The following is a 15413-nucleotide window of genomic DNA, read 5'->3' on the forward strand; positions in this document are numbered from 1 at the left end:
ACCGGCCCGGCAGGGAGCACACATCCAGTACCAAGCCCGGCCCGGCCCGCGGGCAGAGTCGGGGGCCCGGGCCCGTGCAGGGCTCTAATCGTTACCATCTTCAATTTCGGCAATATACCGTTTCTGTTTCCGTTACCATTACCCTTACCCTTCCCTGATTACAAGTATTAAGCGTGACATAATGCAGTTGACGCATAATGTCAAACCCCGATACTAGCATAGAAACTAGTACGCAGACTTGGACGAAGTATAGCCAGTAGTTTTATGTCTGAAGAGCGTGATGAAACCAAAAAGGAAGGAAAACATAATGTGATATCGCGTGCTCGTTCGCTATCACAGTGATGATGACGCTGTAGATGTCGACACCTCTAGAAATATTCAACATTCCCCGGCCACCAATGGACGACTCAGCTGTCGACCTTGCTTTATTATGCATCATCTTCATTATTATGCATCATCTTCACCAGCTAGGGATATATAGCGAGCTTCACCTATAGGGTACGAGAAGGGGACAGACACAAACTGAAGTCTCAAGACTTACTCTCAGGCAGTGACGTAGCCACACCTCCAAGGGAGGGGTAGGGGGGGGGGGTTCGATACGAAAACTCGCCCCCCCACGCTGAACCTGGCTGCGACAACACACGCATACTTGTGCACACCGCAAAATGCGGATGAAAAAAAAAAATTGGGCGTTCACAATACGATTCCATGTATAGGCATGTATAGGGTGCATGACCAGTGAGCTGGTGTCACGAGATTGGAAGTATTTTGAAAAGCTCATACTTTGAAAACCATTCAACAGTGCTGCTTAGATAGACGCCATGAACTGCAATAACTTTCGCGACCCCCCCCCCCCCCCTCCATATATTATCTCCTAAGATTGGCGCGATTTGCATGAGTCGGTCCGTGGCAGGTAGGGGGCTCGAGCCCCCCCCCCCCCCCCCCCGTGGCTACGCCACTGGTCTCAGGTCTCAGCTGAGTGTTAGCCTTGAGACGAAGTCTCGATTATTGAGACTTCATGTTGTGCCTGTCCCTTTATGTCCCTTTGTCTTGGGGTTTTACATTATGCATGATCTTCACCAGCTCGCTTGCTTCTTAGTCATTTCTTCATAATGCAGCCACAAAGCATATATGCAGCCTGACAAAATAAAGTTGCAAGAGTAATATATCCGTGACTTCTGTGCTATCTCAGAACTCACAGTTGCAGAAACCAAGCGATGACGACGGTATTGTGGCGCCGCCTGTTAGCCACTGAACCAACTGTGCGGTGAAAACGATCGGAGAGTCTGCACTGTCAGGAAGCACTGCGGTATCGCCATAGTATCGCTGTACAACACACAGTTAATTTCGGGCTGCACCACTCGTTCTTCCCGTGGCGTTAGCGGTCCCAAAAATCGAAGTCATGTCGTTGACAGCCTTCAAATCCTCCGTTTCGGACATCACGCAGCCGGAGAACGCCCGGAGTCTCCGAAGCAGTAGCAGACGCTCCGGCCTGCGCTGTGTTCCTAACCTGGATCATGTGATCCCAGGTCCGATGAGGAGTGTCCCTACCACTCACGTCACATAGTGACGCGCGTGGAGGCGCTCATCACGGGTCTATTGTCAAGGCGAAGGAGTGTGTTTCGCACACAGGAGATTCGGGGGCTTTTGCAGGCGTCCCAATTTCGCTACGATAGCACTAATTGTGGAAAAACTGTTTTCGGCTGCCTAACATCCTATACCGACCAAAAACAGAAACAAACTTTTGTGAGTCTAGACTAATCCATTAAGCGTATATGCTGAGCATACTGCCGTTTACACCGACGGGTCCTCTACGCCTGTAAGTTCGTCAGCCGCCTTCGTTATGGACCTTTTCACAATGGGCTATGCGTGTGCGTATGACATTGAGGCGCCGGGGAGGATTACATCCGTCTTAACTAGATGGCGCAGTGTGAGAAGTGGGGACCAGTGGGGAGACCGCACGAATGGCGCGAGCTCCCGGAGCTGACCCTTAATTAGCCGTTCAGTACTCACGTAAGGTTTCCGTCAGGATGTCAGCCTCACCGTATAGAACTTAGCGGCAGTAAGGGCCTCTGTGTAGATTTTTGTCACTATAAAAACAGTAACATTTGTATAGGTGCGCACGATGACGTAGTTCTTACGCTGACATAAAGATATCAACGAACAGAAGCAAATAATAACAAAAGCAAACCTGGATATCGATTTTATATACTCATTGCTCACGGTTTGATTTGCAATCTTTATTCTAGACAAGGATTCCGTCGGTCAAATTATTTGGTGCACTATGTTTTATACGGACTACAGCTGTCCGGCACGTCATGGCTCGTCCGCGAGGCAGGAGTGCCGATCAGCTCGGGGCAAGACCAGAAGTTAAACTGCAGCTTGCGCATGCGCATGACAAGATCATAGTTAATACCGTCCGTTACCACGGAGTCCTTCTTATACTCCGGATGAGTCATGATGAAATGCCGCATCCATCGCGCCGCCGTCATGTACTGCCCAGAAGCGCGCTTCTCTATGAGGGTGAGGTATTGATGTAGCGTGCAGTAAGTATCCACGTCTACCTGGTCGACACCGGTCAGAAACGTTCGGATCAAAGGGACAAGGCCCGGAAAATCAACTCCCTTCCCGTTAATGATCTCCGATACTGTCATGTGGGCGATCTCCGGCGCGCTCTCATCGGGTACTCCTCCCACGGAGGACGGGCAGCCGTGGGTGAGGATGTCCTTACGGAACCAGAATTTCTCTGTCAGGAAAGCGTCCCGCTTCTGCGCGATTTTCATGTTCTCGTCCACCTTCGAGATGGGCACGATGAGGTCAAGGTCGAAGGTGAGAATTACCCGGGTAAGGAGCACAACGAACACGACGTACGCTGCGTTCTCGAATTCTGTCATTTGCAGCTCTGTAGGCCTGAACTCGACTCGCCATCCGATGCTGCTCTTAGGTGGCGGGGGTTTGAATCGCAAGGAGTGCCAGCTTGTCGACTGCAGGTTCTCAAAGTGATCAAAATCGATATTGTCGTCTTGCTTCAGTTTCTCGCTAAAGAGGCAAAGAGTATCACGGATGAAGACGTGCGACAGGTGTCTCGCCAATGGTTCCTCTACGTTTGCCGAACGAAGTGCCTGGTATACTTTTGCGTCGCAAGCCATTGGGACGTCGTTGAAGTGCTGGCCCTTTGAGGAAAGGTACCAAGGGATGCTCGCGTAGCGAGGTCGTTTAATAAGGTGCTCGTCGGGGCCCAAGGGTTTTAATCCCATTTCCTCATCCGTTCTGTCGCCGACGGACTGAGTTATGACGTCAAAACGGCAGTCTGTGTCGACAAGGTAGCCTCTAAAAGCAGGACTGCTTGCACTTTGTAGCAGCACTAGCTGCACCAACATCGCCTTTGGCCACATGACCCTGTTTGTGCCCTGCCATCTCGCGCTCACGAGACGCGAGCTAGTTACTTCTTCTTCTACTCGAGCGACCGGCCAGAACGGTCAATAAAATAGTTTGGTCCGACTTGACGCCTTTTGTCTCCTGGCCTCACTCAACACGCGACAACTGGTGACCCGGACGTGATGGCCACTGGACCCCCTTCTGCTACTGGCCCTCTCCCAGGACCAGCAGGCCACTTTCCGCCAGTCCAGCAAGTCCCAGGACCACAGCAACAGAACGTTGCGGTGCCCGCTATTGCGGCGCCCCTGTTGCCCCCACCGCAAGTTTCCGCCGTCGCTATCAAGCTGCCGACGTTTTGGGCCGCCGATCCCGTCGTATGGTTCGGGCAAGCTGAGGCCCAATTCGCCCTTCCTCTCATCAGTGACCAACTGACGAAGTTCTACCACGTCGTTGCCGCACTTTCCCCTACTGATGCTTCCGAGGTGCGCGACTTGGTTGCCTCCCCACCGACACAATCACCATATGACGTGCTCAAGACTGAATTAATTCGCCGGACGTCTATGTCGGAGCAAAAGCGATTCCAGCGCCTGCTGACCCAAGAAGAACTCGGAGATCGCGCGCCTTCTCAGCTCTTACGGCGTATGCGCCAACTGCTCGGCGACCGTCCCGACAGCGCCGTAATCGACGATTCCCTGCTCCGCCAACTCTTCCTCCAGCGGTTGCCGGCCAATGTCTGCATGGTTTTAGCCGCTGCTGGCACCATGAGCCTGAACGACCTGGCCAACCTTGCCGACAAGATCATGGAAATGGCACCACCGCAGATCGCAGCTGTGGCCTCGCACCCCCCTTCTCCGCCTACGGCTACTGGTTCCAGCTCGCCGCAAGCAGTGGACCTTTCTCAGCTCGTGGAACAGATCTCCAACCTGCAGCTCGAGGTTGCAGCCCTCCGCCACTGCAGTCCTTCTCCGTCTCCACGCCGATCCCGCTTCGCGCATCGACGTTCCCCATCTCCAGCTGGAATTTGCTGGTATCATCGCCGTTTCCGCACCAAGGCTCGCAACTGTACACCACCATGCACCTTCCAGGGAAACTCCCGAGCCAGTCACTAGATATGGCGGCTGGTGACTCTGGCACTCGTCCATCCCGCCTCTTCTTTGTTCTTGACAACAATTCCGGACTAAAGTTTCTTGTTGACACCGGCGCTGACGTCAGTGTGCTTCCGTCCTCTCTTTTTCGTTCACCACGCAAGCCAACGTCCCGCACCCTGCAAGCTGTTAATTCCACGCCGATTGCGACGTACGGAGAGCATTCCCTCACTCTTGACTTGGGCCTCCGCCGCTCCTTCGCATGGATTTTCCTTGTGGCTGACTTGCAGTACCCTATTCTGGGAGCAGATTTTCTGAGCCATTTCGGTCTCATGGTGAACATGAAAAAACGCTTGCTCTGGGATGCAGAAACCCGGTTTCGCGTCAACGGCATTCCCTGTCGCCATTCAGTGTGCAGCCGCATCGCCCGCTTCAAGGCTGGAAACTGTCCATACTCCGCCATCCTGCAGGAGTTCCCATCCCTCTTGAAGCCATGTAACACCGAGCAGCCCGTGATGCACACAGTGACTCACCACGTTGTCACTACAGGTCCTCCCGTACATGCCCGTCCTCGTCGCCTGGCCCCCGAGCGCCTCGCCATTGCGAAAAAGGAATTCCAACACATGCTCCAGCTTGGAATCGTCCGGCCTTCTTCCAGCAGTTGGTCATCGGCCTTGCACATGGTACCGAAGAAGACCGGAGATTGGAGGCCGTGCGGCGACTACAGAGCCCTTAATAAGGTTACTGTGCCAGATCGCTATCCCATCCCGCATGTCCACGATTTCGCCTCCAATCTCCACGGCATGACCATGTTCTCCAAGGTCGATTTGGTAAAAGCTTACCATCACATTCCAGTAGAACCCTCCGACGTTTCCAAGACTGCCATCGTTACACCATTCGGCATGTTCGAATATCTCAGGATGCCCTTTGGTCTGCGAAACGCCGCCCAGACCTTCCAACGTTTTATGGATCAAGTGCTGCGCGGCCTTCCCTTTGCGTTTGCCTACATAGATGACATCCTCGTTGCCAGCGGGTCCCCCGAGGAGCACGAAGACCACCTTCGCGCGCTTTTCCAGCGTCTCCAAGAGTTCGGCATTGTTGTGAACGCCGAAAAATGCGAGTTCGGCAAGCCATCGCTGGAGTTCCTCGGGCACCTAATCAGCAGCGACGGCATCCGCCCTCTCGACCACAAAGTTCTTGCCATACGCAACTTCCCAACGCCAACGTCACTGCGTAAGCTGCGAGAGTTTTTGGGAATGGTGAACTTTTATCGACGATTTATTCCCTGCTGTGCGCGCATTTTGCGACCTCTGACAGACATGCTGCGCGGCACGCCATCTTCAACGCCGTTTTCGTGGACGGAAGAAGCGAACACCGCTTTCCTCGCTGCCAGACAAGCCCTTGCAGACGCTACTGTCCTCGTCTACCCGAAACACGGCGCGCCAACTAACATCATGGTTGACGCCTCTGACCATGCTGTTGGCGGTGTCTTACAGCAGTACATCGACGGGCAGTGGAGACCTTTGTCTTTCTTCTCGCAGAAGCTCTCTCCAGCGCAGTCCCGCTACAGCGCGTTTGGCCGTGAGCTGCTCGCTGCTTATTTAGCCATCCGCCACTTCCGGTATTTCGTCGAAGGAAGAACGTTCTACATCCTGTCAGACCACAAGCCTTTGACTTACGCGTTCCTCTCCAAGGCTGCCGACAGTTACACTCCCCGTGAAGCCCGGCAGCTGGCCTTCATAAGTGAGTTCACCGTCGACATTCGCCACGTGAACGGAACCGACAACCCTGTAGCGGATGCTCTGTCCAGGATGCACGTCGATGCTGTCACCTTTCCGAAGTTGACGATGGACTATTCCAAGATCGCCGAGGCGCAGCAGTCAGACGAAGAGCTTCGGAAACTGCGAGATTCTGCCACCACTCTTTCTTTCGAAGAGGTGCCTCTGCCCGGATCGCTCCTCAAGTTAACTTGCGACATCTCCACGGGCAGACCCAGGCCGTTCATTCCGCAGGTTTTCCGTCGCCTTGTCTTTGATAGCGTGCATGCCCTAGCCCACCCTGGTATCCGCGCCACGCAGAAGCTGCTCACCACCCGCTTTATATGGCCATCGATCAACGCCGACGTTCGGGCATGGACCCGCGCTTGCCTCGTCTGCCAACGTGTGAAAGTCAACCGGCACAACAAGGCACCTTTAGCAGCATTCCCGCTCCCTGACGCCCGATTTTCGCACGTGCACATCGATCTGGTGGGCCCGCTTCCCCCGTCGCATGGTCATTCATACCTGTTAACATGCGTTGACAAATTTACGAGGTGGCCAGAAGCAATTCCCATCGCCGATTCCACCGCCGAGACCGTTGCCGAAGCCTTCCTGCACGGCTGGATAGCCCGTTTCGGTGTGCCTGCTACCCTTACCACAGATCGCGGCCGCCAGTTTGAAGCCAGGCTGTTCACCCAGCTCTTGGAGACCCTCGGCACACATCGTATAAGAACCACCTCATACCACCCCCAAGCAAACGGGCTCGTTGAGCGTTTTCACCGTCACCTTAAGGCCTCCCTCTCCTGCGCGCGTGAGCGTACCCAGTGGTTCGCCGCTCTTCCTACAGTGCTGCTCGGTATTCGGACAGCCCTCAAGCAAGACATCGGCGCCTCCAGTGCAGAACTCGTCTACGGGACGTCACTACGTTTGCCGTCAGAATTCTTCCATCCTGTGCGCCCCGAAGCAGCCGAGCCATCGTCATTCCTTCACCAACTCCGTTTGACAATGTCCCAGCTCTGCCCTTCCCCAACCCGACGAAGCCTTCGTAGCCATCCCTTCATCAGCCCAGAGCTTGAAAGCTGTACACATGTTTTTATTCGCCGGGATGCCGTTCGTAAGCCTCTTCAGCCTCATTACGACGGCCCCTTTCAAGTTCTGCACCGATACGCCAAGTTCTACCGTGTACAGCTTAATGGCCGCGAGGACAACATTTCCATCGATAGACTGCAGCCCGCTCACCTAGACCCCTCATCTCTGGCGCATTTCACCCAGCTGGAAGTTTCTTCAGATTCGAACAAGTCTGACACACAGCATGACGATCGTACCGCCCCCTCAGCCATATCTCGATCTTTCCCACTGCGCCCAGCTTCAAGCAAGCACGTATCGTGGGAGCTGCACCGCACTATCCAGCCTGCAGCTTCAGCATCATCTTTCTCCAGGGGAGGGAGGATGATGTAGCAGCACTAGCTGCACCAACATCGCCTTTGGCCACATGACCCTGTTTGTGCCCTGCCATCTCGCGCTCACGAGACGCGAGCTAGTTACTTCTTCTTCTACTCGAGCGACCGGCCAGAACGGTCAATAAAATAGTTTGGTCCGACTTGACGCCTTTTGTCTCCTGGCCTCACTCAACACGCGACCGGCCAGAACGGTCAATAAAATAGTTTGGTCCGACTTGACGCCTTTTGTCTCCTGGCCTCACTCAACACGCGACAACTTAAAGCCAGCATAAGAGGACATATATTTGCCAGTTGGTCGTATAAGTCCTTGGCTTCAGTCAAGTCGCATGCCTGGAAGGTGACTTGCAGGCAACAATTTCCCATTCCGAAGCCCATCGCGTCCATGTAGACGTGGCCTGGTCGGGCAGATCTCTCAGCTTCTCCGTCATCTCCGAGCGCTCTCCAGTCTTCCGTGAAAGGCCACCTTGTATTGTCGTCCTTGTAAATTGGGACGTTCATGACGACACGTCTCCCACGTCGTTCTCTGATGTTACGAGCGAGGGTCTTAAAGCGAGGATGAGCCGGGAACACCATCTCCTCGGGCAGTAACAAGGACGGCATGTGGGCAGCCTTCAGCGACGGTGTGTACACCGGAAAAGTGAATTGTGGGCAGCCCAACGTTGGGAACGTTGTTATGCACATGATCTCTTCATCTTTCGCGAGCAGGGCGCGTACCTCGGCTCTGCGTTCCCGCATGTTGTGCTCAACAACGTTATAATGCGACACCAAGTCCCCGTACGGAGCATTCGGAATGGCTTCAATGGCGTAGGCAGCGAATTCTGGATGCCAGGAACACTGGAACGGTCACGGCCGTCTCTTTCGTTGAGGGTGGACAGCAGTTGAGCGGCCCTTAGGCAGAGCTGGGCTCGACGATTTTCGTGATCAAACCGAACCAGCATGTATTCGATCTCGTCGCCCCAGCGCAGGCAATCATGCTTGCGGTTTTTCGAGCTGTGGTACTGGATGATGAACTGGAGGATCCCATGATGGCGGACGTGTTCACAGAGCCGCTTTGTTTCTTCCCAAGAGAGTGGCGACCCTTCAGAAAGCAAACCCATTGTGAACGCAAGGCCCTTATGCGTTCCACTGTTCAACTTGATGGCCTAGAAGAGAATGCGAGAGTCCGTTGTACTGCGCGCTTTTGCTTCTTCTTCTTCTTCAGTCTCCGGCATCGAGGGTGCTCGACACTTCTTCCACTACGTGTGTATTCACACGAGCGACATCCTCACGGAATATTCTAGTGGATGAAAAAGCAAAAACACCACTATCGGAGCATTCACACGGTGTGGAATATCGGGAGTGGCGTACTGCGTATTTAGCAGACGACACCATCAGCGTGTCTTCTTGTCGTCTACCACGGAATATCTTGTGGCTGTGTAGTAGGATATTCCACACGGTTGGCATGCAGTGCACGTGAAGACACGACGTTCAGCGCTCGCGCTCACGCGACAGCAGAAAGCTAGGACGCTTTCTGTATCTTCTGCTTCTGGGGGAATGTCGCTTGTGTGAATACACGGTACGGCTAAGAGTCCATCGGAAAAGGTTATGGAGTGCAGGGTGCATCACCTGTCGGATGCAAATGAACAGAAACAGTTGCGGATACTGGAGGTGGTGATGCTTGGGGGTGATGGCGGTTTCATGCTTGCCGTAGCCGGTCCAGAGTGGCCCAAGAGAGTAAATCCCAACATCATTGACTGCAAGCTTCAGTACCCAACAGAGCATTGCGCTTTGATGCCCCTCTACAGGCCCTGTGCTCACCTCACACAGTCGAAATCTTTCTCAATATATCCTGCTGGCACTGGAATAAAAAAATTATCCCAAGTATAATCATCGCGACCCTATTCTCCGAGCCAGCGAGAGTTTTCACTCGAGTTTTTTCGCTTTAACAGCAGCGGAGTAGACATTTATATTTTAGTCACATAGAAGATGTGCACTGCACTAACTTTCAAATACTCCATGGGGTCGAACCACTATTGTGTATTTCAGTTCTCCCATTTTTCAAGCAGAAGCTGGAACTCATCGCCGCTTCACATTGGAAAGACGTCATCACTTATTTCTTTCAAAATCGACGTGTGTAGTCACACTGACACCATGTAATTCACTTCGCATGTAAGTCATTTATTCATTGTGAACCTTGGTTGTCGCCTCTTTCAGCGAGTTGGTGGTGTGATAACTTCTAAATAAATGTGGTAAAACTATGTTAAATTATACTAATTATACTCTATTTCTTATTTGCTAATGATCTGATAATTAGTGGCTGGGCGTGTATATTATCCCTGCTCGATAACTATTGATCCCTGCACCAACTCTAGGACCTGTCCATAAAAACACAAGTGCAACTTGTATTTCTAGAAAGAAAATAAACTTTAAACTTCAAAAGGTGTTCACTCTTTCAACAGTGATCATGAAATGGGTGCATTTCATTTTATTAGAAGGGGCTGTGTCACGTCTTTGTCATCCGCAGCTGTCATGTACCCCTGGTCAATGTGTGTAAGTAGTGCCAACGTTTTATTCAACGGCTGTGCGTCACGTTGTAAGTGTGCGCCTCGCGTTATCCCCTAGGATACCCGTTCGACGACGATCTCTTCGTCCTTTTACCATCCTCGATTAAACACCATTTTCGTAAATACTCCTCATCGTCATTAAACGCCCAGTACTTGTTACTAATCGGACTCCCGTACTTTTCCTTGAACAGCTTGGTGGAAGTTCGTTTCTTTTGGTTTCTTTTTTGCTGTTACCATGGCTGATCATCGTCCTTCTACACTCTAAGGGAAAAAAAAGGAGTAAAACGGGGAGTAATTACAGCATCTACTCCCCCTAGACTGCAATTACTTCCCATTTTAGTCCCCTGGCCCCGACATTTACTCCCCAGGACTGCGAATTGTCACTGAACATCGCGAATGGTCTCCTGAATGAAACATCCTACGTAGATATGTGATCTTGGTCAATATGATGGCATAAGGCTGTATAACTCAGCCAACTTAGCAATTTTACACCCTCACAGAGTAAGAAACCGTTAGCGCTTCGTTCTTCGCAAATTGTGTCCTATGTACGGCGCAAGATTTTATATCACTCGATATATCACGGTTGACGGTTTGCTTCAAAGTATTTTCGTGCATGCACACGAATTATGTACCTGGGACTCTTACGACAGACTGTAAAGTCTACACTGTGACATTATTTACTCCTGAAGGGACTATTTTTTGTGAAAATGCATTTAGTCCCAAAAGGAGTAAAATTACTCCTTTCTTAGTGTCTTCCTCGTTGTCTCAGCTTCCTGTTCCCCAGTCCGCTCTCACAGATGGCGCTGACGAGAGTCGAATAGTTTGCACTAATAGCTCATCGTTCTGCACAGCTGGTAAGAGGAGAACAGTTTTATTAGCGGCAGACTCGAACATTTTTCCTTAGAGTGACCGGTAACACGGCATTTCGTAACGATCACGTGCTAATAAACGTGCGTATACGCTCCTTCATTTTCTAAAGTACGTTCTTCCAATGTAAACTGCTGAAAGCTCATTAGGTTCGAGTGCTTCCCGCGCGTGCCGTAAGCCTGCCAATTAGCGAAATCTTAATCCTTTGTTAAGTTCACACTTTCGAGATGGAGACGAAAACGTGTGAATAGAAGCTGCAAGAAAACGTGACCTAATTAAAATTTTACTGCACGGTTTTACAGGTATCACCGAGCTCGGTTGTGTCTTAATGAATGCTAGTCAGCACACTTAGGTTGCTCAATTCGTCACCTTGCTGTCGACCTATAATTTTGAGCCCACAGATACTCCGTTTTCTATCGTCCTAAAGTGATATCTCCACCACGTAGCGAACATCGTATCTGAAGTAGCTTTTGATATTCAGTCCCTTCGAGACTCAACCCCTCTGTCGATCACACTCCTTGGAAGCAAAAAAATGCTCCATACCTTTTCCGCCGTTTACCTTGCCATTATCGTCTTCGCGCTATGCACCGCAGTCTCAAGACATGCCTCCACCGCCATGGGTAAGTCTCGTTCATTCCAATACAAAAATGCCTTCTGAAACCACATAGTTACACGTTGCTTACCTGCGTACTGGTGACGAATACCCAGTAAGGCCGAAACGGCTGTCTAGTGCTGGGATAGCGCCGTCATTGCTGTAAGCTGATACACGTCCACCCTGGTTAATGTACGGATAAAAACGGCACAAACTAACAAACCCCAACTTGTAATCAGTAGCTTCTAAATCCCTTTATGTTTTGCGCCCAGGTCTCGTTATCCTTATATGTATGCGCTATGTGTATGTTTACAGTAATTTATAAGTGAGCCGCCGATGGAAGTTACAAGGGAGGAAAAAAATGCAACTCTAATATCTAAATTTTATTTGCAGAACTTTTCAACTTCAAAGCTCGTAATGTTTTAATCGATATTTCACAATCGTGATGAACCGCACCGTTTGTGTAGGTATTTGGATTCGCTATGCGTATATACGAGGTGACCTCTTTCAATCGAAAGATAATTTTAGAAAGAAGTCTGGCGCACCACTACACGGACGATGGCTTCTTGAGCTCGGTGGACATTACAGGGCCTCGTACCTGTCCGTGCCTGTAGTGTAATTCACTGAAATTCAATAATTCGCCTTTTTGGTCAGATTTCTTTTTTATGTTATTCTTTTAAGTCTGTGTTAGCGCCGTGAAGCAACCGTGGCTAAGCGCCGTAGAGCCGTGGACCCATTCTAGTACACACTAAGAAAAAAAGGAATAAAACGGGGAGTAATTGCAGCTTCTACTCCCCTAGTCTGCAATTACTCCCCATTTTAGGCCCCTAACTCGACATTTACTCCCCAGGACTGCAAATTGTCACTAAACTTCTTGAATGGTCTCCTGAATGCAAGAGTCTACGTAAATATGTGCCCTTGATCATCTTGAACGACATAAGGCTGTATAACTCAGACAACGTAGCGAATTTCCTCGCACATAGAGTAAGAAACAGCGGTCCTTTTTTCGCAAATTGTGCCCTAGTATGGCGCAAGATTTTATATCACTCAATATATCACGGTTGACGGTTTGCTTCAAAGTATTTTCATGCATGCACACGAACTATGTACCTGGGACTCTTACGACATACTGTGATATGCAGTCTACACTCTGTGACATTTATTTACTCCCGAAAGGGATTATTTCTTGTGGAAATGTATTTAGTCCAAAAAGGAGTAAAATTACTCCTTTTCTTAGACGTGTACTCTCGGTGCCTCGGTTTCCTGTTCCCCAGTCCGTTCTCACAGATGGCGCTGACGAGAGTCGGATATTTTGCACAATAGCTCATCGTTCTGCACAGCTGGTAAGAGGAGAACAGTTTTACTAGCGGCAGACTCGAATATTTTTCCTTAGAGTGACCTGTAACACGGCATTTCGTAACGGTCACGAGCTAATAAATGTGCGTCGGCTCCTTCATTTTCGCAAGCAGTTTCTTCCAATGTAAACTGCTGAAAGCTCATTAAGTTCGAGTGCCTCCCGCGCGTGCCGTGAGCCTGCCAATTAGCGAAATCTTAATCATTTGTTAAGTTCACACTTTCGAGACGGAGTCGAAAACACGTGAATAAAAGCTGCAAGAAAACGGGACCTAATTAAAATGTTACCGCACGGGTCTACAGGTATCACCGAGCTCGGTTGTGTCTTAGTGAATGCTAGTCAGCACACTTAGTTTGCTCAATTCGTCACCTTGCTGTCGACCTTTAATCTTGAGCCCACAGATTCTCCGTTTTCTATCGTCCTAAAGTGATATCTCCGGCACGTAGCGAACATCCCTCCTGGTGTAGCTTTTGATATTCAGTCCCTTCGAGACTCAACCCCTCTGTCCATCACACTCTTTGGAAGCAAAAACATGCTCCATACCTTTTCCGCCGTTTACCTTGGCTTTATCGTCTTCGCGCTATGCACCGCAGTCTCAAGACATCCCTCCACACACTAAATTTCAAAACACCCTTTTTGGTGTAATTCGGCGGTATCATAACTGACTCCCTTTTTGGTGTATATCAACACCCTCTGGAAAAGTTACACCCCTCAGATAAGGTGTATTCCTTACACCCAAATTGGTGTATTTCAACGGTATCATAACTGACTCCCTTTTTGGTGTAATCCTACACCCAGTGAAATCTGTACACCCTTCTGGAAAGGGTGTAAATGGAGTGCATCATGTGTCGTATATGAGACACGGCGAAATGAAGTCCGCGAACGCGTCTAAGGAAAGTCTGAAGATGCCATGGCTGGGCTTTGGAATCCCAGCAATCTAATTCCAGCAACCACTGTAAGCCAAACTGATACAGATACATAAATGATACGGATGATACAGATGAATACATATAAATAAATAAAATAAAATAAAATATCGGAAAATATAATGAAAATATAATAAATACAGATATTAGTACAAATTTTGTTCACTTGAACATACAGTTCTTCATGGTTTCCTGTTTGTTAGTGCAGTATGTACCCTTGTATTCGTTATGCAAATGCTCTCTTCCTCTGTTCTGTGAATACACAACTTTTTGCTCTGCCAATCCTTTATCGTAATTCCTTTTTGCTGAATATGCACTGCACTTGCTTACCACACTGTATTGGGCTGACATCTGACATAATGTCCACAAAAACATTGGGCAGGACAAGTATTTTTTACTTTATGGTATTAGCTAATGATGAAGTCATGTCGTAAATATTAGGTACTGACAGCACAAGAAGGTAATTCGTTATTCGCCACATATCCATTCATTGCCTTTTCTTCAGAAAATGTCAAACTGGAACACATGTTTCACCCACTGTGGATGTCCCCCAAATAAAAGTCTGATTAGTATATAGGTTGTTCATTTACACCATATTTACACCAAAATGTGATAACACGTTGGAAAGAGGGTGTTTCGAAGCACTAACACCCCATTAACACCACTTCTGGTGACTGTTTTTTCCATAGACGGTGTAATAGGGGAGTATATGCAATGTTACACCCTAATTACACCTCAAACACACCTAAAAAGGTGTTCTGAAATTTACAGTGCACCGCCATGGGTAAGTCTCGTTCATTCCAATACAAAAATGCCTTCTGAAACCACATAGTTACACGTTGCTTACCTGCGTACTGGTGAGGAATACCCAGTAAGGCCGAAACGGCTGTCTAGCGCTGGGATAGCGCCGTCATTGCTGTAAGCTGATACACGTCCACACTCTAAATCGTTTCACACCTTTAAAGGTGTAAAATAGGTGTATCAACAAAGATCACACCCCTTTCACACCCTACAACTTTGTTTTGGAAGTTCCTGAGGGTGTAACAATGGTGTACTACACCCTCAGGTGAAATATGGTGATAAGTGTGTCGCCTGGGTGTAGGGAGGAGTATGTTTATTTTCGTTCACATGAACAAAAGTAAATATATACAACAGGGAACGGGAAGTTACATTACAAAAGTGCATGGCGTAGATTTACAACACGTCTACCATATAGTAATGTATGCAGATTTAGAAGATCTGCTGAGATAGTGCTTAAATTTCTTAAAACACGTTGCTCCTCATTGCAAGACAGAACAAATACATGATAGTGCTCATCATACTCAACTGTAATCTCAACGAACACGGGTACGTCCTCCTCGGAAGATTCTTTAGCAACAACACAGCCAACAGCAAATGTGTTATCATTATCAACTGCACTTTTCACATAGACCATAGATTCTGCGTGAATA

The 15413-nt window shown here is 49.4% G+C and overlaps 1 protein-coding gene and 1 pseudogene across 3 annotated transcripts in view; one reads left to right on the forward strand and one right to left on the reverse strand.

Annotated features, from left to right (window-relative positions):
- Positions 1-2265: 2265 nt before the first annotated feature.
- LOC135375317 (glutamate--cysteine ligase catalytic subunit-like) lies at positions 2266-8802 on the reverse strand (annotated as a pseudogene).
- A 2592-nt stretch (positions 8803-11394) lies between these two features.
- LOC135375311 (uncharacterized) overlaps positions 11395-15413 on the forward strand; it is a 136205-nt gene continuing 132186 nt past the window's right edge. The window contains exon 1 of one of the 3 annotated variants that reach the window (XM_064608052.1): positions 11395-11710. In XM_064608052.1, coding sequence (XP_064464122.1) covers positions 11623-11710 — 88 coding nt within the window. In that variant the 5' untranslated portion in view covers positions 11395-11622. The remainder of the gene's footprint in view (positions 11711-15413) is intronic. The other 2 variants (XM_064608053.1, XM_064608051.1) reach the window with 2 other exon arrangements.

Source organism: Ornithodoros turicata, unplaced genomic scaffold (assembly GCF_037126465.1).
Source record: "Ornithodoros turicata isolate Travis unplaced genomic scaffold, ASM3712646v1 ctg00000850.1, whole genome shotgun sequence".
Taxonomy (NCBI): domain Eukaryota; kingdom Metazoa; phylum Arthropoda; class Arachnida; order Ixodida; family Argasidae; genus Ornithodoros; species Ornithodoros turicata.